At 56.1% G+C, this 24,825-nt stretch overlaps 1 protein-coding gene across 1 annotated transcript in view; it reads left to right on the top strand.

Annotated features, from left to right (window-relative positions):
- Positions 1-24,825, top strand: part of DYNC1H1 (dynein cytoplasmic 1 heavy chain 1) — a 62,235-nt gene that overhangs the window by 24,867 nt on the left and 12,543 nt on the right. Inside the window, exons 12-51 of the mRNA XM_088829842.1 lie at positions 900-1,040; positions 1,393-1,569; positions 1,651-1,761; positions 1,844-1,963; positions 2,234-2,473; positions 3,727-3,882; positions 3,965-4,078; positions 4,296-4,406; positions 4,483-4,692; positions 4,843-4,989; positions 5,272-5,438; positions 5,536-5,709; positions 6,455-6,620; positions 6,702-6,890; positions 6,986-7,180; positions 7,868-8,150; positions 8,620-8,720; positions 9,289-9,448; positions 10,363-10,606; positions 10,782-10,965; positions 11,195-11,407; positions 12,165-12,403; positions 12,570-12,726; positions 14,268-14,495; positions 14,914-15,144; positions 15,258-15,398; positions 15,623-15,856; positions 15,943-16,149; positions 16,233-16,354; positions 16,754-16,919; positions 17,859-18,022; positions 18,904-19,033; positions 20,868-21,001; positions 21,465-21,579; positions 21,667-21,830; positions 21,919-22,131; positions 22,215-22,419; positions 23,366-23,539; positions 23,642-23,761; positions 23,943-24,063. Of these exons, the coding sequence (XP_088685968.1) occupies positions 900-1,040; positions 1,393-1,569; positions 1,651-1,761; positions 1,844-1,963; positions 2,234-2,473; positions 3,727-3,882; positions 3,965-4,078; positions 4,296-4,406; positions 4,483-4,692; positions 4,843-4,989; positions 5,272-5,438; positions 5,536-5,709; positions 6,455-6,620; positions 6,702-6,890; positions 6,986-7,180; positions 7,868-8,150; positions 8,620-8,720; positions 9,289-9,448; positions 10,363-10,606; positions 10,782-10,965; positions 11,195-11,407; positions 12,165-12,403; positions 12,570-12,726; positions 14,268-14,495; positions 14,914-15,144; positions 15,258-15,398; positions 15,623-15,856; positions 15,943-16,149; positions 16,233-16,354; positions 16,754-16,919; positions 17,859-18,022; positions 18,904-19,033; positions 20,868-21,001; positions 21,465-21,579; positions 21,667-21,830; positions 21,919-22,131; positions 22,215-22,419; positions 23,366-23,539; positions 23,642-23,761; positions 23,943-24,063 (6,868 nt within the window). The remainder of the gene's footprint in view (positions 1-899; positions 1,041-1,392; positions 1,570-1,650; positions 1,762-1,843; positions 1,964-2,233; positions 2,474-3,726; positions 3,883-3,964; positions 4,079-4,295; positions 4,407-4,482; positions 4,693-4,842; positions 4,990-5,271; positions 5,439-5,535; positions 5,710-6,454; positions 6,621-6,701; positions 6,891-6,985; positions 7,181-7,867; positions 8,151-8,619; positions 8,721-9,288; positions 9,449-10,362; positions 10,607-10,781; positions 10,966-11,194; positions 11,408-12,164; positions 12,404-12,569; positions 12,727-14,267; positions 14,496-14,913; positions 15,145-15,257; positions 15,399-15,622; positions 15,857-15,942; positions 16,150-16,232; positions 16,355-16,753; positions 16,920-17,858; positions 18,023-18,903; positions 19,034-20,867; positions 21,002-21,464; positions 21,580-21,666; positions 21,831-21,918; positions 22,132-22,214; positions 22,420-23,365; positions 23,540-23,641; positions 23,762-23,942; positions 24,064-24,825) is intronic.

Genomic DNA, 24,825 nt, shown 5'->3' with positions numbered 1-24,825 from the left:
AGTGCTGCGGTCGTGCAGGGTACATCTCACCCCCTAGGCCTAGTTAAGCCCCCCTCACGGGTCTCTGTCTGCTCTCGCCCCTCTAAAAGCTGCCATCAGCGCAGCAGCCCAGAGTACCTCTCAGGTGTGTATTGACCCGATGCTGCTGTTCGGGGGCCTGGTAACGGCTTCCCGTCTCGCCCACCACAGGGGCCTGCGGGCCCCCGACACGTGCCTCTCTGCCCCCGGCTCTGCTGCAACACGCTAACTCTGCCCGTCCTCACACAGGCCAGGTGGACGCTGACCCCCAGGGCCTCTGCCCCTGCTGCTGCCTCTTCGCCCCCAGCTCTGCCCAGTGGTCACCTCCTCAGTGAGGCCTCCTATGCCTCCCCGTGTGAAATGTGTCCTCCCCGCTGCGTTCCTTCCCACCCCCAGTTCTCCACAGCCCTGCTCGTCATCCGACGTCCCGTGTGCTTTTCCCTTGGTCGCTCTCCCCGCCCGCAGAACGTCAGTCTGTGCCAGCAGAGGTCTTTGGTCACAGTGCCTGCAGTAGTGCCTGGCCTGGGGCCGGCCCGCAGGCTGCTGACGCCGCCGAGTGACGTGTGTGCGCTGGTGTTCACACTTGGTGGAAGTCCCTCGCTCCCTGAGGTGACACCCTCAGTCCCGCCCTCGGGGACGAGAGGCTCAGGTCTCGTGGGGCCCACCCTGCTCCTGAGGCACACCTGCTCGAACAGGGATGCCACACCTCTAGCTGTGGTTGATGCTCCTTTTCTTGGTTTGATAGGTTACCTGTGACTGGGATGAGTGAACGTTATCCCTTAAGTACATTTCTTTCAGTTTATTTCAATTCAGAGAAAGGTAACCGAGGTTCACATTTCTGTACGCGCTCCCTGCGTTCATTTCCGCCTTTGTTCGGTTAGGTGGGCGTCCACTATGAACTGACGGAAGAAGAGAAGTTTTACCGGAACGCTCTGACGCGGATGCCGGACGGCCCCATGGCCCTGGAGGAGTCCTACTCTGCAGTCATGGGCATCGTCACCGAAGTCGAGCAGTACGTCAAGGTGAGGCGCTCCTCTCACTCCGGCGAGCGCATGGTCTGTTCAGACGCAAGTGTGAGCTTGAATGAATGTGGAGCTAAGACGTCTTGACGGAACGTAATGCGATTTATGAGGTAATGTTTGCTATTTTAAAGCAAGGAGTGAACAGTAGAATGAAGCTTCTGGGTTATTAATCATTTTGAAAAGCAGAAAACTTTATTCTCTTTTGGTTGGGAAACTGAGCATTTGAAATGAGAGTTTATTCCTACCAGTGATGAAAGAACACAAACCTTTCTAACAGACTATGACGGTATTTATTAACATCTCACAGATTGAGAAGTCGACCTGTATGGGTGGCTGTGTTCTTTATTGGCAGGTTTGGCTTCAGTATCAGTGCCTGTGGGACATGCAAGCTGAGAACATCTATAACCGGCTCGGGGAAGATCTCACCAAGTGGCAGGCTCTCTTGGTGCAGATAAGGAAAGCCCGCGGGACCTTCGACAACGCAGAGACCAGGAAGGAGTTCGGGCCGGTGGTCATAGACTACGGCAAGGTGAGCCCGGCGGCTCCCTGGGGGCGCTGTGGGGGGCGTCTGACCACGGGGGGCTGTGGGGTGAACACCGCTCCCCCACAGGTCCAGTCCAAGGTGAACCTGAAGTACGACTCCTGGCACAAGGAGGTCCTCAGCAAGTTTGGGCAGATGCTCGGCTCCAACATGACGGAGTTCCACTCCCAGATCTCCAAGGTGAGGAGGCGGGACCCCGCCAGGGCGGCAGGCCCGCCGGCCCCTTCAGCTCCCCCATCGACGCTGTGCTTTCTGCCCACAGTCCCGCCAGGAGCTGGAGCAGCACTCGGTGGACACGGCCAGCACCTCTGACGCGGTGACCTTCATCACCTATGTGCAGTCCCTGAAACGGAAGATCAAGCAGTTTGAGAAGCAAGTCGAGGTGAGCTGTGTCCCTCGCTGTGTCTTGGGGGTCCTCGGGGCATCTCTGTCGTATCCCCCCGCCATCCTCGTAAACGTGGACGCCAGTGTCGTGGGCGGCCGCATTTTAAAAGCTCTGCTGCCCTGTGGCCGCAGTGCTGTGCGGAGGGGAGGTTCCTGGAGGAGAGCAGGTGTGTTCTGTACCCACGGGTGTCTTCTCCTTGGTGGAGTCTGACCATAGTTCCTGTTAGCCCTCTAGAAGAAAAGCCCCGTGTGTGTGTTCCCTCTCCAGCTCTACCGCAACGGCCAGCGGCTGCTGGAGAAGCAGAGGTTCCAGTTCCCGCCGTCCTGGCTGTACATTGACAACATCGAGGGGGAGTGGGGGGCCTTCAATGACATCATGCGGCGGAAGGACTCGGCCATCCAGCAGCAGGTGGCCAACCTGCAGATGAAGATCGTGCAGGAGGACCGGGCCGTGGAGAGCCGCACCAGCGACCTGCTGGCCGACTGGGAGAAGACCAAGCCCGTCACGGTGAGCCCCACGTGGCCCGCGCCCGTGCGGGCAGCGTCCTCTGCCCCTGCTTTCAGACTGCGGCGCCCTGCCGCAGCTGGGCTTTCCAGGGTGAAGGCGCTTCCTTCCTGTAACTATGGGAGCCGTCCTTGCAGAGAGTGGATGTGAAACACCGCTCCCCCGCTTAGACAGACCTCTTTTCAGCCAGACCCCTCAAGACAGTCATTTAAGTCAGGGAATGCCTCTGAAGCCTAACGTTTCTCTGCTCATAAGTTACCCTCTTAGCTGTACTCGAAAGTTAGACTTGTCCCTCTTGTGGACGCAGGCCAGGCGTCCCCCGGCGCCACCACCTGGCCTGTGCGCTGGGCTGTCCTGGGCTGTGCCTCTGTCGTTGCAGCGGTTAAGCCTGTCTGTGCCCAGACACTGCCACAGCCAGGCGTCCGCGTTCACTTGACTTTGTACTGAGCACCAGCCGTGTTCTGGGCAGCAGGAACACAGTGGTGACCAGAAAGAAGCCTGCCCCCAGGGGGACACGCTCCCGCAGGAGACAGAGAGTAAAGAGGAGAACCAGAAGGACACGCACTTGAAGTCAGATGGAGACGCGTGCTGAGGGAGGGTGTTGGGGCCTTGCTGCTCTGCGGGGAGTCTGGCATGTGGAGACCAGTGGGGGCAGGCAGGCATGCCAAGGGGCGTGCAGACAGGCAGGACGGGGCTCAGGGACGTATGTCACGGCCCGCCTGGTTCACTGGGTGGAATTCACGCGGAGGCACATATGTAAACCCCGCAGGAGAAGGATGTGAATGCATCCTAGGTGCTGGTCGGGTTTTGTGGTCGGGGCTGCAGTTCTCCACACGAGGCCTGGGGACCAATCGGGCTCCCCCCGCCAGCACACGCACACGTCTGCTGGAAAGAGATCTGTCAATTGTGTTAGTGCAAAAGTCAAGCCACCTCCGGTGAGAATGGTGCTTTTCTCCTCACCTTCCCTCGTCACTGATACCATGGCCATGCCCTCGGGGATGGCGTGCCTGGCAGGGGTGTCCTGCTCCGGGCCCAGGGCCCTGTCTCCCCGGCACTCCACGAGGGGACACCTGAGTCAATGGGTGGTCCCCTTGCCCAGGTCAGGTCTGGAAGTAACGGGCACGCATCAGCAGCGTGCACCTGTGAACGTTTACTCGCAGACACACTCAAGGAAATGCAGAGTCCCCTCCACCGCCTCAGAGCCGGGCCCCTCTGCCCTGAGACTGGCTCTGACTCGCTGGCCTTGACCACTTCAGGGCAACCTGCGTCCAGAGGAGGCACTTCAGGCGCTCACCATATATGAAGGGAAGTTCGGCAGGCTGAAGGACGACCGCGAGAAGTGCGCGAAGGCCAAGGAGGCCCTGGAGCTGACGGACACGGGGCTTCTCAGCGGCAGCGAAGAGCGCGTCCAGGTGCGAGCTGCTCCCACAGGGGGAGGTAGGCGCAGGTGGCTCATCTCCTGGAGTGTAACTACTCTGCTGTCTTTGATCACAGGTGGCCTTAGAAGAGTTACAGGACCTCAAAGGCGTTTGGTCAGAGCTTTCTAAGGTCTGGGAGCAGATTGACCAGATGAAGGAGCAGCCGTGGGTTTCCGTGCAGCCTCGAAAGGTATGCGTCACTAAAACAGATACCACGTGGCCCTTCATGTGTTGAAAGTTGGAGACTTTCCTTAGGAATTTGGCAAGCAGGGAGGTGTACCGTGAGTTCGCAAGAAGTCCCTTCCTGGTCGTTTATCTGAAATTGCTTTTAAGGCTAGTTTTTAAATGTTTCACCCTTTAAAGGAACGTTGGCAAACTGAATGCCACCCTGAGGTTTCTCTTGACAGCTTCGGCAGAATCTAGATGGCCTCCTGAACCAGCTGAAAAACTTCCCCGCCCGATTGCGGCAGTACGCATCGTACGAGTTTGTGCAGAGGCTGCTGAAAGGCTACCTGAAGGTGGGCAACCTGGAGCTACGGGCCGGGAGGCCGGCCGGAGACACGCCACGGGTGACTCGGGCCCCTCTCTCCACAGGTAAACATGCTGGTGATCGAGCTCAAGTCCGAAGCCCTGAAGGACCGCCACTGGAAGCAGCTGATGAAGCGGCTCCGCGTGAACTGGGTTGTGTCCGAGCTGACCCTCGGCCAGATCTGGGACGTGGACTTGCAGAAGAACGAAGCTGTCGTCAAGGACGTGCTGCTGGTGGCGCAGGGGGAGATGGCTCTGGAGGAGTTCCTGAAGCAGGTGCGTGTCGGGCTGTGACGCACACCTGAGCTGTGTGAAAACGGGGCCTCACCTGAGGGCCTCTCGTCCCAATAACGTTAACTCACTGTCACCTGTGTGGCTGGCGAATGCCCCTGCGTTGATGACCTGCCTCTTTGGGTTTCAATTCAGATACGAGAAGTGTGGAACACTTACGAATTGGACTTGGTTAACTATCAGAACAAGTGTCGCCTGATCCGTGGCTGGGATGACCTCTTCAACAAGGTCAAAGAGCACATCAATAGCGTGTCCGCCATGAAGCTCTCTCCATATTACAAGGTACCGCTGTGGGGGCTTCCCTCGCGCACGTCCACCGTAATGCCTGCAGCCTCACAGGGACGCCCCTGGTGGTCCAGCGGTTAAGACCCCAAGTGCTGCACAGCCAAAATAAATGAACAAATATTTAAAAATAAAAACGGCCAGGCTCATAGTTACCAGGGACCTGTTTTTAGAAAATGTGAGTCACATAACTTGATAGGATGTTTGCATCTTGGGGTAAGTTCTGGCATATCTGAGAGGGGAGAGGGTAGCAGTTGACCTCTGCCCTGCTTCTTCCACTAGGTGTTTGAGGAGGACGCCCTGAGCTGGGAAGACAAACTGAACCGCATCATGGCCCTCTTCGATGTGTGGATCGACGTGCAGAGGCGCTGGGTCTACCTGGAGGGCATCTTCACGGGCAGCGCAGACATCAAGCACCTGCTGCCAGTAGAGACCCAGCGGTTCCAGAGGTACGGCCTCCAGCGGGTAGGGGGCGGAAGGGTGGGCTTGGCTGGGAACACTCTGCATGAAGGCTGACAGTAACCTTGCTTCTAATTTGACCTGTAGCATCAGCACGGAGTTCTTGGCTCTAATGAAGAAAGTATCCAAGTCTCCCCTGGTGATGGACGTTCTGAACATCCAGGGGGTGCAGAGGTCTCTGGAGAGATTGGCAGACCTGCTGGGAAAGATCCAGAAAGCCCTGGGAGAGTACCTGGAAAGAGAGCGCTCGTCTTTCCCCAGGTGAGGGGGCTCAGGTGCGGGCTGAGGGGAAGTCCGGCTCTGCTTCCTTCCCTCCTGGCCTGCGAGTCGCTCACTCTTGACTTTGAGGGTTTTGTTACTGTTTCCCTTTCGTTGACTGATTCCTCTTAGTTTTCTGCCGTGGATTTGTATACTAAGCTCCGTTTAAACTATTATTCCTCCTCCCGGGCAGCTGGCCTCTCTTAAAAAACTCACTCTGATGATTTTATTTTCTAAGTGGCATTCTTTTTTTCTTTCTGAATAGTTTGAGTGAGTGAAAGTCGCTCAGTCATGTGTGACTCTTTGTGACCCCATGGACTGTAGCCCGCCAGGCTCCTCTGTCCATGGGGATTCTCCAGGCAAGAATACTGGAGTGGGTTGCCAGTGTGCTCCTCCAGGGGATCTTCCCAACCCAGGGATTGAACCCAGGTCTCCCACACTGCAGAGAGATTCTTTATGGTCTGAGCCACCAGGGAAGCTTTCTGAATAGTTTACTTATAAATTGAGTAGGTTTTTTAAAAAGTGATGAAGTGAGGCAAAGTATATAAAATGCATTGCATTTCTTTTCAGTGTCTTGTTAGGTGAGTGAGTCTCTTTTGCTGAGGCCTGGAGAAGACCTGGATGTCATCTGCATTCAGGCTGGAGATGGTCCACACCATCCACGTCCACTTTGCTTTCTTACTATTTTGATTCATCTTATTTGTGTATGCGTCACATTTTAGCAACTTAAATGCTGTTTTGATTTTAGATTCTATTTTGTGGGTGATGAAGATTTGCTTGAAATAATTGGAAACAGTAAGAATGTAGCTAAGTTACAGAAACACTTCAAGAAAATGTTCGCTGGCGTTTCGAGCATCATCCTAAATGAAGACAACTCCATCGTCCTGGGCATCTCGTCCCGTGAAGGAGAGGAGGTAGTTACGTTTACGATCGTAACTCAGAAAACTTTGCTCCTGTCTTCGCACACCTTAATTCTTAGGTTTTCTTTATTTCAGGTTATGTTTAAAACTCCCGTGTCAATCACCGAACACCCCAAAATCAACGAGTGGCTCACGCTGGTGGAGAAGGAGATGAGGGTCACGCTGGCCAGACTGCTCGCTGAGTCCGTTACCGAAGTCGAGATCTTTGGTAAAGCAACATCAATTGACCCAAATACCTACATCACCTGGATTGACAAATACCAGGTACTGTCCAGTAGAAGGGGGTCAGGCTCGAGGTGAGGACACTGGCTGATCTTTAAAACCACTCTTTTGGGTCTCCTGTGTGCCGTGTCTCCCAGGCCCAGCTGGTGGTCCTGTCAGCCCAGATCGCCTGGTCTGAGAATGTGGAGACGGCGCTGAGTGGCATGGGCGGGAGCGGCGACGCAGCCCCCCTGCACTCCGTGCTGAGCAACGTGGAGGTCACCCTCAACGTGCTAGCCGACTCGGTCCTCATGGAGCAGCCCCCGCTCCGCAGGCGCAAGCTGGAGCACTTGGTGAGTCTTCCTGGTCAGGCTCCCCTGCCTTCCCCTCAAGCAGCTGAAAGAACTCACGCTCGAGAAATATCCTCATTGGTGTCTGGGAGAAAAGCAACTCAATGGCCTGTTGACAAGTGCTGGGTGGTCCTTGGCTCTCTTTTCTTGTCGAAGGGCAACCTTGAGAACAGGAGCCACGAGCACGACCTGGTACAAAGGGTGACGCTCAGCCCTCCGGGTCTTCATGCACTTCCCCGCCCCCACCCCCCCCCCCCCCCCCCACCCCACTCCCCCCCCCCCCCCCCCCCCGCCTTCCCAGAGCTCCGCCTCCAGAGGCGTGTCTGTGAGCCTTGTCACTTTATTGCGGGGCTTGTGAGGTTGTGTGCAGCAGACAGACTGTTAGCTCAGAGGCAGCTCTTCTCCCATCATGTTTTATGCGAGTTGCAGTTTTTACTTAAAATAAGGTGTTTTTGTCATTCTTTGTTTTTGTTGCAATTCTTAATTCTGTGTAATTCCATCGTGTGAGTACCAGTTCTGTTGTTTTTAAAAGTAAATTTATGTTTCAGAATATTTATTTATATCATAGTTGGACCTAGGATCTCAATTTCAAAGTCTCCTAAGTAATGCGCACTCCCAGAAGAGGCTCTTCTGTACTTCAGTTCAGGGAGTGTACGTTACGATAAACTCCTAAAGTAAGTCTGTCTTCAGATCACAGAGCTGGTTCACCAGAGAGACGTCACCAGGTCCCTGATCAAGAGCAAGGTCGACAACGCCAAGTCTTTCGAGTGGCTCAGCCAGATGCGGTTCTACTTTGACCCGAAGCAGACCGACGTGTTGCAGCAGCTGTCAATTCAGATGGCGAATGCCAAGTTTAACTATGGCTTCGAATACCTGGGTGTTCAGGACAAGCTGGTCCAGACCCCCCTCACCGACCGCTGCTATTTGACGATGACGCAGGCCCTAGAGGCCAGGCTCGGGGGGTCCCCGTTCGGTGAGTGCCTCCACACACCTGGTCAGGTGAAGTCAGGTGGTAAACCTACCTTTCAGAGATTAAGCAAATGATCTAAATGTGTTTCTTAACTACGTGGTTAGTACATTCTTAAACTTTAAATCTTTACATCAGTTACTACATTTGTAGCTGACCCTTGAATAGCACTGGTTTGAAATGCAAGGGTCCACTTAGACACAGATTTTTTAGTAGATATGCAGTCAGGCTTCTGTGTTCGTAGGATTCACATCCTCAGTCTGAACCAGCCGGGAATTGAAGCTTCCTTCTGAGGTTGGTTGAATCCAGGATGTGGAACCTGTGGATACGGAGGGCCGACAGTGGGACCTGGTGGGATTTGGGTAGAGCCAGCGAACTGTACTTTGATTTTTTTGAAAAGAATTGCTTTTTACAGTTCTTAAAGGTGAAGACGTGTTCTCACTTGAGTTCTCAATTCCTTTTCTTCAAATAACAGGGCCTGCGGGGACCGGGAAGACCGAGTCTGTCAAAGCTCTCGGCCATCAGCTGGGACGCTTTGTTTTAGTTTTCAACTGTGACGAAACCTTTGATTTCCAGGTGAGAGGCTCCGAGGAAACTGCCTAGAGTTGAGGGCCGGGTGGGGGACACAGGCCTGCGCCTCTGGGGGCCGCGAGCCGTACACACGGCACTCTTCTTTGAGGACGGGGTTACTGGAGCTGTTTGAGGGGCCAGCCAGTGCGTGACGCCGACTTGAGCTTCACATCTTCAGGTTATCTCATCAGTGTAACGTATCTTTCTGGTGTCTCTGTTTAGGAAAAACAAATAGGGAAGGGTATTTTTAAACAACAAAATGTTAGCTTTGTCACTGGAATTTTTTTGGCACAAGAGAGAAAATAGTAGATTACATCTGTTCGTCTGTGTATGGAGTACTTGCTACATGTAGGGCTGGGCTCCTTGCCTCATGGGTGAAGCTGGTTCCACCTGCACAGCCCATTTCACCCCCCTGCACTCCTCTGGGAGGAAGGTGATATTATTCCCGTTTCAAAGATGAGCAGACAGGTTTCAGGATGTGATTGCCCTGGTTGGACCAGTCACCCAAGCCAGGATCGGAGCCCTGTATGGCCAGCACCAAGGCCGTCTTTTAGCTCCTTTCTTCTCGTTTCAGGCGATGGGGCGCATCTTTGTGGGGCTCTGCCAGGTGGGGGCCTGGGGCTGCTTTGACGAATTCAACCGCCTGGAGGAGCGGATGCTGTCGGCCGTGTCGCAGCAGGTGCAGTGCATCCAGGAGGCACTGCGCGAACACTCCAACCCCAACTTCGATAAGAGTGAGGCTCGTCTTCTTGCTTACAGTTGCCCTGCTGTGGGTTAAAATGAGCAAGGGTTTAGTGTAGCTCCCAGACCTGAGGTTGCGGCACTTCCCTGATGGAAGACGTGGGAGGGGCCCAGGATGGCACTGCCCGCCCCACCCCACGGCAGCCAGCAGGCGGGCCGTCCTTTGTAGACAGAGGTCCCGTGCTCCTCCCTGTGGCCCCGCAGAGCCAGGCCTCCTGGCCGGAGTGTTGGGACCAGACCCTGGTCATGTGTCTCGGGGTCCCTGGGAGCTAGTTCCACACAGAGCCTAGGCACGTGAGCTGGAGGAATTAAATACATCCGTGATGGGTAGTTTACCCGTGAATTTTCCCTTTTATTCCATAGTGACAGTAGCTCGTCTTACCAGACCCGAATAAAGCAAGAGGAGTGTGAGAGAAATGAGTGCCTGTGAACTCCACGCTCACTCAGGAGGGAACCTGACCCCTGAGTGTCCGGAGCTGGGGTTTGGTTTTGTGGAGTGTTGTGTTTTTGTGTGTGGGTTTGGTTTTTTAATGACCCTGGGAAGGGCCATGTCCGTGATCTAAGCAGTCAGTTTCATCACACCGTGACTGGCCTTGTTGCTGCAGCTGCTGTCAGGCTGTGTTCCTGTTCTTGCGTTGACTTCGTGACACTCAGTAATGATGCGCAGACAGGGTAGTGGGCTTCCTGCTCTGGTGACTTGATGCGTGCCACATCTGGGTGGCTCTTACATGGGTGGGGAGCATGGAAATCGGTCTCCTGGGCAGACCGTGTCGTGCTGCTGAGAGCCCGCAGAAAGGCCAGGCTGTAGCTCCTGTGGGGTCCCGGGCTGGCGGGGCACTGGGTTTGCAGTTTCAGATTTTATGGAGGTTTCCTATCGCACGCCTTAACGCCATCATCTGAATTTCAGCCTCTGCCCCCATTACCTGTGAGCTGCTGAACAAACAAGTGAAGGTGAGCCCCGACATGGCCATCTTCATCACCATGAACCCCGGCTATGCAGGCCGGTCGAACCTCCCAGACAACTTGAAGAAGCTGTTCCGGAGCTTGGCCATGACCAAGCCTGACAGGCAGCTCATCGCCCAGGTCATGCTGTACTCTCAGGGCTTCCGCACGGCCGAGGTCCTCGCCAACAAGATCGTCCCTTTTTTCAAGTGAGTCACTGAGCATCATTCCTAATTGTGTTTCTGGCACATGCTAACCGCGCCATTTAAGCTCGGCCTGTGTAGTCACGACATTTCCTTCCACGTGTCCAGTCCTATTTCTTGACGTTTGATGCTGCTTGGCGCTCAGTGGGTACTGTTCTTAAGGAAGCCCTTTCTCTTTTAGACTGTGTGACGAGCAGCTCTCTTCCCAAAGCCACTATGACTTTGGTCTCCGAGCCTTGAAGAGCGTGCTGGTGAGCGCGGGGAACGTGAAACGGGAGCGGATCCAGAAGATCAAGCGGGAGAAGGAGGAGCGCGGGGAGGCAGTCGACGAAGGAGAGATCGCGGAAAACCTGCCTGAGCAGGAGGTGAGCGGGCATCCTCCCGCTCAGCCGGGCCGGCTCACCTCCCCTGCGCCTGAGCCGGGGCTCATGTGTCCCGGGACGGACATGCCCAATGGGCAGTGGTGGGATGGGTGGGGCGGGGCACTGGGTCACCATGCTTGTTCTCAGGGCGGGTGCACAGTGGGTCCCTGCGGGGACAGAGCCATGAACGCAGGGCCACCGCCCCTGGAGCTCAGCCCGTTTCCCCCCGCAGATCCTGATCCAGAGCGTCTGTGAGACGATGGTGCCGAAGCTGGTGGCTGAAGACATCCCGCTGCTCTTCAGCCTCCTGTCAGACGTGTTCCCTGGCGTCCAGTACCACCGGGGTGAGATGACGGCGCTGCGGGAGGAGCTCAAGAAAGTGTGTCAGGAGATGTACCTGACCTACGGGGACGGAGAGGAGGTCGGCGGGATGTGGGTCGAGAAGGTGAGTGGGGCCGCGGGGCTGGCTGGAGCGTCACCGAGTCCCCCAGGGGCCGAGAGGGACACAGGCCCTGCCCACCCGGGAGGAGCCGCATCTGATGGGGCTGTGTCCACAAGGCATGCCATCTGGTTTGTGAACATTTGTCCCAAGTCCCTGATAGGATTATTTCCTTAAGTGCAGTGATAGCAAAAGTTACCTGAAATGTTCTCTCACGTGGTATAGTTCACTCTCTGAAAATGCCGGCTAAAAGGGAATGACAGACACTGGAAAAAAGCGTCTGTGAGAGCAGGTCTTCCCAGCGTCACGATTAGCAATGCAAACGTGCCCATCAGTTCGGAGTTTACAGTCTCTTCTGCACTGGCTTCTTCCCTCCGTCTCCTTTGTGAGAGTCACTTAGGAAAAAGGGTCGTGTGCACAGGTTGTGCCTGTGACCCTGAGCCTTGCTCCCGGGTTAGATGGGAGGCTCTGTCAGCTGCTCTCCGTCCTCCTGGCAGGGATCTCTCCTGAGGCAGCTTGGTTGGTGAGCAGCTCCCATTCCCCCCGGCTGTGGCCTCCCTGACTCCTCAAACAGCTCGTCAGTGCAGTTAAACCCTTCTCTACCTGCCATGGTTGTAGCCGGCTGGAGGGCTCGGGTTAGAAATCTCAGGGATTGCCTCGAGGGCTCCCAGCACACGTCTCTTGCCGGGCACTGTGAGAAGCAGGAAGGAGCCTTGGCGTGCCTTCTCTCGAGTGCTGACGGCACCGCTGGGTTTGGCCCCAGGTTCTCCAGCTCTATCAGATCACCCAGATCAACCACGGCCTGATGATGGTGGGGCCCTCGGGCAGCGGGAAGAGCATGGCCTGGCGCGTGCTCCTGAAGGCCCTGGAACGGCTGGAGGGTGTGGAGGGCGTGGCCCACATAATCGACCCCAAGGCCATCAGCAAGGACCACCTGTACGGGACCCTGGACCCCAACACCCGGGAGTGGACCGACGGGCTCTTCACACACGTGCTGAGAAAGTGAGCGCACGGGGGCGGGGGCAGGGCCTCCAGAGGACGAGGGCCTGGCGCTCCGGCCTCGTGGGAACAGTGCAGGGATTCCTACACAGCCTGGGACACTGCAGAAATGGTTGCAATCTGAGTGTGTTAGTCTGAGTCACCGCTGTCTCAACCCCTTCCACTCCAGGATCATAGACAACGTGAGAGGCGAGCTGCAGAAGCGCCAGTGGATCGTCTTTGACGGAGACGTGGACCCTGAGTGGGTGGAGAACTTGAACTCGGTGCTGGACGACAACAAGCTGCTGACGCTGCCCAACGGGGAGCGCCTCAGCCTCCCGCCCAATGTACGGCCTGCATGCGTGCACCCGGCATGCTCGGCCAGGAGGGCGGCTCCTGCTGCCCTGGGGTAGCCGGGGTGGAAGTAGCTTCGCTGTCCGCACCTGTGTCTGCTAGGGTTGTTCCATTCCCAGGGCCAGTGAGAGACATTCCGGGGGTTCATTCGTAACCTGCTGCTCACTGGTTGTTAGGCACGCTCTGTAATCAGCCTTTCCTGCAGCCCGGGGAGGTAGGGTTGTGGTGGGGATTTCTGGGAAGTGGCGCAGTGAGGGATTTAGATGTGGACCTCACGGTCATCCCTCAGAAGTAAGCGTCTGATACGGGTCCTTTTGTAACACCTGATAGGTGGGTAACCATGTGCAGGCCCAGCATGGACGTGTGTTTGTGCTCTGACGCATTTGTGGAGTGCCACGGTGTGCTGGGCCCCTTCTTCACGCTGCAAATACAGCCGTAACCAACACAGACAAAACCGCTGCTCTCCCGGGGCTCACGGTCAGAGGTGGAGGACACAGATAGACGGGAGAAGTGGGCACGGGGCTGCGGAGAGAGCAGACGAGTAACGTGGCTGAGGCAGGAGGTCGTACCGTCAGGGCTTCACGGGGACGCTGGCGGCTTCAGTGGAGACCAGGGCCTGAGGGAGCGGCTCCTGGGCATTGGGGTGGAGGCCTGGTGGCGGGAGGAGCCCTGGGCGTGCCCACACACGCCGGGAGGGGGGCAGTTGGCCAGCGTGCAGGGATGCAGGGACAGGACCCGAGGGGAAACAGGCCTGGGATCACCGAGGACTGGAGCTTGCCTGCCAGGGTAAGCTGGGAGGCCGTGGGGATACTGAGCAGTGACCGAGTTGCGGGTGTGAGTTAAAGCACATGCTGGTGGGATCTGCTGGTGGGCTGAGGGGACGGAGGCTCCCGCAGGCCCTCTGAGTGGGTGAGTGGGTGCTTTTATCACAACAGAGGGTCCGCACTTTGAGGTTACGTTACTTGAGAAACCAAGACGCAGGTCTAGGAACACGCACTCAGCAGATGAGTGTCTGGATGTAGCTTGTCAGGATCTGTCCTCGCACCTCATCACCCAGTAGATTCTGACTGTTGTCGGAAAGGTGGATCTCCTTGTGAGGCGCATTAGCCCTGACGTGAAGGCTCTGGAATCAGACTCTGGTTTGCCTCTCAGCCCCACCATCTACTAGTGGTGGACCCGGCGAGGCTGCCAACCCCCTGTGCAAAAGGAAGCCCTGCTGGTTGGCCTGGCAGGTTCCAGCGCGAGGGCCTGGCCACAGCCCCTCACCGTGGGCCCTGCCGCCCAGGGAGCAATGGTCCTGTCCTAGTGGAGCTCCTGGTTCTCCCAACTGCAGGGTTTATTTCCTGCCCAAGTTCTTAGGGAGAGGTTGCTGGGTGTTGTAACGATACAGACTTAGATATTTTTACTTCTGAACCAAGTGCAGAGAGATGAGAGTTAAATCGCTCCTTCAGTAGGTAGGTAGGTAAAACCAGCTTTAACTCCCTGATCTCTACCAAGCCTACATCCCTAAATCTGCTTGCCGGTCTCCCTCCAGGTGCGGATAATGTTTGAGGTGCAGGACTTGAAGTACGCCACGCTGGCCACTGTGTCGCGCTGCGGCATGGTCTGGTTCAGCGAAGACGTGCTGAGCACAGACATGATCTTCAACAACTTCCTGGCCAGGCTGCGCAGCATCCCGCTGGACGAGGGGGAGGATGAGGCCCAGCGCCGGCGCAAGGGCAAGGAGGACGAGGGCGAGGAGGCTGCCTCCCCGATGCTGCAGGTGCGGGCGGGGCTGGCGGCACCCCCAGGGGACCCCCCGCCCCCGCTGCAGCCTGGCACTCACAGGAGGTCAGCACGATCAGCGTTGTCTCAGCCGGCTTCTGAGGAAGCCAGTGGTCACAGTTGCAAAAGTTTAGACGTGCATGGAAAATTTAAAGAGTTCTTTCAGATTTCTCTGCAAATTGATGAAGAATGACCTGTTTTCAGTTTCGATGGAAAACCAGTATTCCCAGGAAGCGTGATTTTTGAGAACTGCCAGGATGAAAGAGTGGGATTGGTCACTGAAGCCTCGACTCCTCATTTTTCAACCTGTAGAACTGTTTTCATCATGATGGGGCCCTCTCCCGGGCCCGGGCTAGAGTAGGTGAAAGTTCCTGGCCTTGCTGGCCGGCCGCTGAGCGCCTTTGTCACCCTTGCAGATCCAGAGGGATGCGGCAACGATCATGCAGCCGTACTTCACGTCCAACGGGCTGGTCACCAAAGCGCTGGAGCACGCCTTCAAGCTGGAGCACATCATGGACCTGACGCGCCTGCGCTGCCTTGGCGCGCTCTTCTCCATGCTGCACCAGGCCTGCCGCAACGTGGCACAGTACAACGCCAACCACCCCGACTTCCCCATGCAGGTCGAGCAGCTGGAGCGCTACATCCAGGTCAGGGCCAGGGGGCGGGGGCGCCGCGGCTTCAGGGCCAACGTCGCTGTAAATGCCTCTCCTTGAATGTTGAAACTCCACTCAAATCGGGGTCTGCCTCCTCCCCCCCGCAGCGTTACCTGGTCTACGCCATCCTCTGGTCCTTGTCCGGAGACAGCAGGCTGAAGATGAGGGCAGAGCTGGGCGAGTACATCAGAAGGATCACCACGGTGCCGCTGCCCGCCGCGCCGAACATCCCCATCATCGACTACGAGGCACGTGCCAGAGGGTGGCGGCCTCCCCGCCTCTCGCCCCAAAGAGGCCTCACCTGCACTTAATCAGCCTTTGCTGTCGTAGAGGGATCTTGTCCCTTTAGTCTCCTGTGGTACAGGGAAGGAGGGTTAACTTGGAGGTCCTGACTTGGGTGAAGGAGTGGGTCCTGCCGGCAGGCAGGCTCGGGGCCCCCCCCACCGGCTGACCCTAACCCACCCGTGTGCAGGTGTCCATCAGTGGAGAGTGGGCGCCGTGGCAGGCCAAGGTGCCGCAGATTGAAGTGGAGACGCACAAGGTGGCCGCCCCGGATGTGGTGGTGCCCACTCTGGACACTGTCCGCCACGAGGCCCTCCTGTATACCTGGCTGGCCGAGCACAAGCCGCTGGTCCTCTGTGGGCCCCCTGGGTCTGGCAAGACCATGACACTCTTCAGCGCCCTGCGGGCCCTGCCCGACATGGAGGTAAAGGGGCAGGGACGGGCGGCCGACCTCGGGGCCAGGGACGGGATCGGCCTTCCACCGCTCCCCTGGCCTCTACCCTTCTGTAGGTCGTGGGTCTTAACTTCTCGAGTGCAACCACCCCAGAGCTCCTGCTGAAGACCTTTGATCACTACTGCGAGTATAGACGTACCCCGAACGGTGTCGTTCTGGCCCCCGTGCAGCTCGGAAAGTGGCTGGTACTGTTCTGTGACGAGATCAACCTGCCAGACATGGATAAATACGGGACGCAGAGGGTCATATCCTTCATCAGACAGGTCTGTTCCTGTCCGCGAGGCCCCGACTCCCCACCCACGCTACTGCTCCCCTCTGCTCCTGACACGTCACCCCTTTTCCTCAGATGGTGGAGCATGGGGGCTTTTACCGAACCTCCGATCAAACTTGGGTGAAGCTGGAGAGGATCCAGTTTGTGGGGGCTTGTAACCCACCCACCGACCCTGGGAGAAAGCCCCTCTCTCACAGGTAACACCGCTGGTAGACTTCCCGGGCTCATACACACCAGTTCCAGAATTGCTTTAAACAGAGCCTAACAGAAACATGGTTTTGATGATAAAAAAGATAACAAAATTCTGCTCATCAGTGGGGTTTCTCTGGGTTTCCCTGCACTGTGCTGGAAACCTCGGAAACACACTCAGGTTGAAAGCAGTAGTGAGCTGCCCAGACCTGCCTGCAGGGCCCGGGTGAGGCTGAAATAGGCCCGAGTCATTTTCCCACCTGTGCTGGCTTCATATTCAGGTTTCTGCATCTGCTGCTCGGTGTGAGCCCGCCCTGAGCTGTGACAGGAAGCCTGGGGGCGGGGCAGGGAGGTGGTCCTCTGGCACGGGCACGGGCTCCAGCGGCTGAGCCGGGCTCTCCCCACAGGTTCCTGCGCCACGTGCCCGTGGTGTACGTGGACTACCCGGGCCCCGCCTCGCTCACACAGATCTACGGCACCTTCAACCGGGCTATGCTGCGGCTCATCCCGTCGCTGCGCACATACGCGGAGCCGCTCACCGCGGCGATGGTGGAGTTCTACACCATGTCCCAGGTGCGCGGCCTCTCTGCCCCCTCCCGGGGCCAAGGGCTCTGTTAAGAGTCTGAGCTCCATCTGGAGCTCCTGCTCAGCGCGGAGGCTTCCTCCAGAGCCCTCATCAGGTCACTCCTTCAGCCGGTACCGCCCTTGTGCTGCTGTCCTCGTCCGGCCCGTGTGCGCCTTCATTCCCTGATGAGGCTGACACTGGACTGCACTTTCTAAGCGAGTGTGCACACTTGTGTTTCAGCAGAGCCAACCCGGGCACGTGGGTCTGCACTCACTCTTCCGTGGTGTTTGTGGTGACCAGGTGTGGCCACCACACTCAGGCTGGACCAGTTACACTCCCACCACAGTGCCTCATCCAGCCTTGGAAAAAGACTGATTCAAACCATTTTTGCTCCTTGGATGAGCAGAGTTGCTGCTCATGGTTTTGATTGGCACTCCTCTGTTAGCTTCTGACAAGGGCTCCTGCAGGAGAGCTGCCCATATTCACTGAGACGTCGTCTGGCGTAGAGTCCTGTGTGAGAGCCCACTTGTCATGTTGTTGCAGATGCTTTAGACCTTGTATGATTGCAGCCTTTTACCTGCACGTTTTAAATATGAAGTATAAACTTTTCTTTGTTTTTCTTTTTGAGGTAATGCTTAGAAAAGCTTTCCTTCAGCTTAGGGAGTACATTTTTTAAAGCATTTTTATAAGAACTTTGCTGTAGTTTTATTTACTTTTAGTTTTCTCAATGTAAATTTTAAGATATAATTAATTTCAACATAAAGTGAGCATTTTGGATCTAACTCTGTACTAAATCATAGTCCCAACGTTATTATTTCATTGTTTAATATCGCACGGTGTAGATTCTTTATTTTTAATATAAACGTGTTACGCATCATTTGCCTTGGCTATTGCTTTTCTTGTCTTGGGACTTTACACGGCACTTGGTGTTCTTTTTCTTCCCGCAGGAGCGGTTCACTCAGGACACACAGCCCCACTACATCTACTCACCCCGAGAGATGACCCGCTGGGTGCGGGGGATCTTCGAGGCCCTGAGGCCCCTGGAGACGCTGCCTGTGGAAGGCCTCATCCGCATCTGGGCGCACGAGGCGCTCCGTCTCTTCCAGGACAGGTGAAGCCAAGGGTCCGGGTAGCTCCATGCTCCCCTATATTGACTCCCAAGCTAGCGTCTGCACGACGCTGGCCTGCCCCGCCGGTGGAGGGGAGCCTCGCCTCTGGGAATCGCTCACGGCCACCCCCATCCGGGATCTCGGTGCTGTGACTGCCCTGCCGGTTACCTTTGGACCTGAGGCGAGGCGTTTTAATTCACCTCTCTCCTGTCGGGTTGGCCTCACGCAAGATCAGAGTGCAGAGGTCACAGGTGATCTCAATGCCTTCTCGCTACAACTTGGGGGTGCCATCCTGTAACCATGAGCCCTCCCTCGTCCTCAGTCTTGGCTCTCATCGGAGGATTTGCAGCTGTCTCTGGGGCTTTGGTTTTTCTCTTTTACCTGTTAACCACTTACATCAAGTATTCCTTGGTAAGCTTTGACTCTTCCTGGTTAAGTGACCAGTACCAAAGGAAAGACTTGCTAACAGCTGTTCAGCATGAATCACGGGAGGTTCTGTGGTTTTAACCAGTGTATCAGTAAAAGGCTGAGTTTTTTTATCTTCTAAGGAATCTGAAAGGTTACTGACTTTCAAAAATCAGAACCTTTTTCTCACATTCTTTGTTTATAGCTCTGTACAACCTTTGTTTTATGACAAATTCTTAGTTTCCCTAGGTCCAGCTTTGTCACTTTATTTTTCTTTAATTTCATGTGTTTTATAGCACTGCACAGTAATATCTACATTCTGGATCACTGAAGCCATCTTGAGTTCAGATTCTTTGGTTCTTCCTTTTGCAGGAAATGAAGGTTTCTGGTAGAAGACTAACGCCAGGCCTTGGAGTAGCCCACAGCACCCTCAGAGCCTGGTGCTTTCTCAGCACGGCCTCTCTCTTTTCCTCTGCAGACTCGTAGAGGACGAGGAGAGGCGCTGGACCGACGAAAACATCGACATGGTTGCCCTGAAGCACTTTCCCAACATCGACAAGGAGAAAGCCATGAGCCGGCCCATCCTGTACAGCAACTGGCTGTCAAAGGTGACGCGTTTGCACCGTGTCTGCAGTACTCCTTTTTTTCTGTCCTTTCAGTTAGGATCATCATCTAATCAGAAACGTCTTTAACTTGCACTTACTGTAAAGGAAAGTATGGTTACAGGCATGATGTTGTTCAGTCGGTCAGTCGTGTCCAACTCTGCAACACCATGGACTGTAGCACACCAGGCTTCCCTGTCCTTCACCAACTCCTGGAGCTTGCTCAAACTCATGTCCATTGAGTTGGTGATGCCATCTAAGCATGTCGTCCTCTGTCAACCTCTTCTCCGCCTGCCTTCAATCTTTGCCAGCATCAGGGTCTTTTCCAGTGAGTCAGCTCTCCACATCAGGTGGCCAAAGTATTGGAGCTTTAGCATCAGTCCTTCCAATGAATATTCAGGACTAATTTCCTTTAAGATGAACTGGTTTGATCTCCTTGCAGTCCAAGGGACTCTGAAGAGTCTTCTCCAACACCCCAGTTCAAAAGCATCAATTCTTTGGGGCTCAGCCTTTTTTTGGTCCAACTCTTACATGATGGAGGCATGATGGGCTGCAGATTCGTAGCCGTGGATAATTTAGGGCAGACGATCCCAGGAGCAGGCTGCTTTGAGAGCTTCAGATGCTGACCACCAGAAGGTGTGGTTCAGCTTGTTTGCATTCAAGGGAATCTGCCTCACCTGGTTTTACCTTCCTCACAGTAAAAAGGCATCGTGGGTAATCTGTGTGCAAGTGTTCCGTGTACTGATATCAGGCAGAGTTGACATTTCGAGGGTAGCCAGGAGTTGTCCTTTTCTCAGAAAGAGAGCAGGGCATCTTAGAACGTTGCAGCCTTGGCATGCATTTCTTCAGTGGGCAGTGCTGACTTGGGCCCGAGGACAGTCTTCCTTTAGGAGCTCAGACTCATAGGGTGAAGCAGCTCCATCCTGGGAGGGTTGACCCCGGCATGGGGGCTCAGTGAGTGTTCACAGGCCTTCATCGGGGTGTCAGGAAGGGCGTGGCAGACCGAGGCCTGCGGGAAGCAGGGGCACAGAAGCAGGAAGAACAGGGAGGTTGGTGCAGTGTTGCTAGGCTCTGGAGACTAGTCCTGGTTCACTCACAGGCAACATCTTCTACCAGTGGCTTGTGTCTTCACTTGGTTTATAGCATCGTTGGGAGAACGCACATTCTTTCTGGACTGTCATTTAAACCCTCAGTTGGTCTAAATTGAGTTAGCATATGGGGTTCCCCGAATGCATGTCCACAGCCCAACGCTGGGGCTCTGGGTTGCTCTGTTAAAAAGCAGAGGGCTCTTGCAGAGCTCTGTCCTGTCAGCTGGTTCGTTCATTGCTCTCTGGGCTAAAACCACGTGGTCGTGATCATGGTCGTGAATCTGCCTGATGGGATGACAGTACCTCACTCCCGCTGCTTCTCTGGGGGTGGTCTTTCCATTCCGGGCCTTTCCTCTTCCAAATGAAGTTTGGAGTTGGCTTGTCAAGTTGCGCCAGCGTGGCTTCCACCGTCCGCCACTGAGTCTCTGGCTGGGACCGCACTGGATCCGCGTGTCGCTTGTGGGGACCGGCGGGACTGTGGTCGTGTTTCTCCCCACGCCTGTGGCGCGTCTCTTCGTTCACAGACGCGTTCTGTGGTGTCCCTCAGTGAGGTTCAGTTTTCTCCGTAAAGGTGTTCCGTGTCTTTAGATCTCACCCTGGTTTACTTCCATGTTTGTTGCTGTGTTGTAAATGCCTGCTTTTGTCTCATTCTTTATGAAAGTTTCTCAGTATGTAGAAATGTGATCCACTTTGCTGTAAGAACTAAGGTGATTTCTTCTTAGTTAAGGGGAATCTTCCCTTCTTTCCTATAGGACTACATCCCCGTAGACCAAGAGGAGTTAAGAGATTATGTCAAAGCCAGGCTGAAAGTCTTCTATGAGGAAGAGCTGGACGTGCCTCTGGTCCTGTTCAATGAGGTCTTGGACCACGTGCTCAGGATTGACCGGTGGGCTTTTGGTTTTTGCGGCCCCACCACTTGCCCATGCTGCTCTCAATTTAATGGTGCGGGGGAGGGCTTATGCCCAGCCTCGAGCTGGCCTCATGACAGGACCCCCCTGCCTCTGCCAACAATTCCCGCTTCTCCTCTGAGTCCAGCTCTGCTGTTCCCAGTGTCCCCACTAAGCAGAGCCTCATTCTGCCTCTCCAGGCGCCTCCCACCTGCCTTAGTTACAGCCACTCACCCTCCTGCTTGAGTTGTCAGAGTGTCTGGGGACAGGGCCATGTCTTTTTCGACCTTTGCTGCCTCACTGGCAAATCACAGTTGCTTCACGGATGTTTAATGTGCAAATACAAGTTGAAATGCGTTCCAGATATTATAGACTGGATCCTGAAAAGTGTTAGGATTTGAGTGTCCAAGGGAGAGTGGAGCATAAAATCCTCAACCTGCGTCCCTTCTGATGATGTTCCAGAATATTCCGTCAGCCTCAGGGCCACTTGCTTCTGATTGGTGTCAGTGGAGCTGGCAAAACCACCCTGTCGCGCTTTGTGGCCTGGATGAACGGGCTGAGCGTGTACCAGATTAAGGTGGGTCTGGCCGGAGCCCCTTGATCCCCACGGTGGACTTGCTCATGCACGTAGCGAGAATGGAGCTGACCTGCCCCGCTCCTGCAGGTCCACAGGAAGTACACGGGCGAGGACTTCGATGAAGACCTGCGCACGGTGCTACGGCGCTCTGGCTGTAAAAACGAGAAGATCGCGTTCATAATGGACGAGTCCAACGTGCTGGACTCCGGGTTCCTGGAGCGGATGAACACCCTGCTGGCCAACGGCGAGGTAACCCCTGATGTGCCAAAAGCAGGTCGCATTCTGTGGCACCGGGCTCTGAGGAGCAGCCGGCCAGGGTGCCGTTCTGTTTCCTAGGTCCCCTGGCCTCTTCGAGGGAGATGAGTACGCCACCCTGATGACCCAGTGTAAGGAGGGGGCCCAGAAGGAGGGCCTGATGCTGGACTCACACGAGGAGCTGTACAAGTGGTTCACCAGCCAGGTCATCCGCAACCTGCACGTCGTCTTCACCATGAACCCATCCTCCGAGGGCCTCAAGGACCGCGCGGCCACCTCCCCCGCGCTGTTCAACAGGTACGCCCTCTGCACTCAGCCCCTGCTTTCCAGGGGCTTGCCCCGCCCTCGGGAGTCGCTCTGAGACATGGGCGTCTTTGCAGGTGTGTGTTGAACTGGTTTGGGGACTGGTCCACGGAAGCGCTGTATCAGGTTGGCAAAGAATTCACCAGTAAGATGGACCTGGAGAAGCCCAGCTACGTCGTGCCTGACTACATGCCCGTCGTCTACGACAAGCTGCCGCAGCCGCCGTCTCACCGCGAGGCCATCGTGAACAGCTGTGTGTTTGTCCATCAGACTCTGCACCAGGTGGGTTCAGTCCTGAGGTCACGGAAGAAGCGAAACTGACCACTGTGCTGACGTGGGACTCAGCTACTGTAGAAGTAGCCCCCAAGGCACTTCGGGTCTGACACTGCGCCGTCGCCCGGGAAAGACGTGCCTGCTTCTCGCCTGTTTCCTGCCTCCGTCAGCGACGTCTCTGCTGCTCGGGGCCCGGCTGCCTGTTCTCGGGCCATCTGGCCCCCTCCCCACAGTGACTACATCTGCCCCGTCTCGCTGCCTCCGTGCTTTCTCTGTGAAGGGCCAGCTGGTTGGTGTTTCAGGCCTCGCGGCCCTCGGGTTCCCTGCTCGGCTTCCCCACTCTGCGGCGGTGGCATGAGAGCCTTGTGGCCATGAGCGAGTAGGAGCCCCACGTGTGGAGGCCGCCCCGCGGGGCGTGACCTGCTGGCCATGCCCGGCTACCCTTCCTGTTGGGCTCTCTGTATCAGGGGAGTGCAGTCTGCCCCCATCGGAGGGCTCTGTGAAGACCACTCTGACCTGCAGCATCCTGTGGGCCCTGCCCTCCCATTCCCGCAGGCCACCTCCACTGCCCCCTGCCCTCTCCACACCTCCCTCCACCTGTGGGGACCGGAGGAGGTGATCTGCCTCACCCCTCTGGATGCCGCTTCTTACGTTGGTTCTGCTGAAAATCAGTAGAGGGTAGAGGACACGTACTGATGCCTACATAGTGACGAGCAGCGTGGGGGGTCTTTTCCTGGGAAGTACACACCTGCACCACCCTCCTCCTCTCAGAGAAGTGGGAGGAGAAAGCTCAGAGGTGGGAGGACTTCTCAGTATCTCACGGGAGGCAGCCAGACCCGGTCTTGAGTGACGGGACTCCTGAGGTCTGGAGTCATGCCACCACATCACACCAGCAGAAGAGTCTCGTTTTGAGGCTAAATTGCAGAGAACTAACACGGTCTTCATTTTCCAAAAGGCTAACGCCCGGCTGGCAAAGCGAGGAGGCCGCACCATGGCTATCACACCACGTCATTACCTGGACTTCATCAACCACTACGCCAACCTGTTCCATGAGAAGCGGAGCGAGCTGGAGGAGCAGCAGATGCACCTGAACGTGGGGCTCAGGAAGATCAAGGAGACGGTCGACCAGGTCCACCACGGCGCGAGCGGCCCTCGCTGGGAGGAAGCGGGCCCGTGTGTGTAGGCGAGCCCTACATGTTTCTGTCGCTCTGATGTGGCTTTTGCTCCTCAGGTGGAAGAGCTGCGTCGGGACCTCAGGATAAAGAGCCAGGAGCTGGAGGTGAAGAACGCGGCGGCCAACGACAAGCTGAAGAAGATGGTGAAGGACCAGCAGGAGGCCGAGAAGAAAAAGGTGCGGCTTCCTGTCCCGGGAGCTGTGGCCTGTGCGGGCCGCGGTCTCCGTGTCTCGGGTGTGTGTGAGGTGTGGGTGTGCACGTGTGGGTGTCCCCGGCGGCGTGGGGAGCGCTGGGTAGGGTGCCACTCAGCAAGTTAGCCAGTGTTGGCCCCGGAGCCGAGCCATCCCTTGTCTCTAGGTCATGAGCCAAGAGATCCAGGAGCAGCTGCACAAGCAGCAGGAGGTCATTGCGGACAAGCAGATGAGCGTGAAGGAGGATCTGGACAAGGTGGAGCCGGCTGTCGTCGAGGCCCAGAACGGTGTGTGCTCAGGCGGCCGCGGCGGGGGCCCACAGGCCCTGCATTGTGCGGCCTGGAGGAGCAGTGGCAGGCCTCAGAGACCTCCCCTGACTCCTTCAGGCTGTCCTCATCTCTGAAAGCGAAGGCCCCGCAGAGCTAGTCCACTTTCCCCAGGCATGCATGCCAAGGTGCTTGTCGTGTCCGACTCTGCGAGCCCATGGATGGCAGCCTGCCAGGCTCCTCTGTTTGTGGGACTCTCCAGGCAGGAATACGGAGCGGGCTGCCATGCCTCCCCCGGGGGCTCTTCCCGACCCGGGGATCAACCCACGTCTCTTAGTCTCCTGCGTTGCAGGTAGATTCTTTACCACTAGCACCACCTCGGCCCTTTTTATGAGAAAAAGTTAAGAAGATAAGGTTTTCATCAAAACATTTTCTTAATTGGTAATGATTTCCTAAGTACGCTGTTTGCAGATCCGTGGTCTGAATTTGATCTAGGAATGTCATGAAGTGTGCAGTTCTGCCGTAACTATTAAGAGTGTCCTGGTCATGGCCGGCAGTGACAAGTCTAATTACCGGCAGCCTCCTCCCCGCTCCCTCTTGCACCCCGTGTGCGCGGACATGCTCAGGAGGAGACTGCGACCCGGGCCCCTGTCCTCGTCTGCCCCGCACCTGGGAGCGGCCTTCACCCCGGCCTTCCCGCCCACCAGCCTCAGACTTGTTTCGGGTCACCTGACGGCTTTTAGTTTTCACATTACACCACAGAGGAATGGAAGTGACCTTCCA

Source organism: Moschus berezovskii, chromosome 21, assembly GCF_049115385.1.
Source record: "Moschus berezovskii isolate FMDL1 chromosome 21, NW_MosBer_1.0, whole genome shotgun sequence".
In the NCBI taxonomy this organism is placed as follows: Eukaryota; Metazoa; Chordata; class Mammalia; order Artiodactyla; family Moschidae; genus Moschus; species Moschus berezovskii.
The sequence above is the reverse complement of the archived record's forward strand: the minus strand, read 5'-3'. Positions and strand labels throughout refer to the sequence as shown.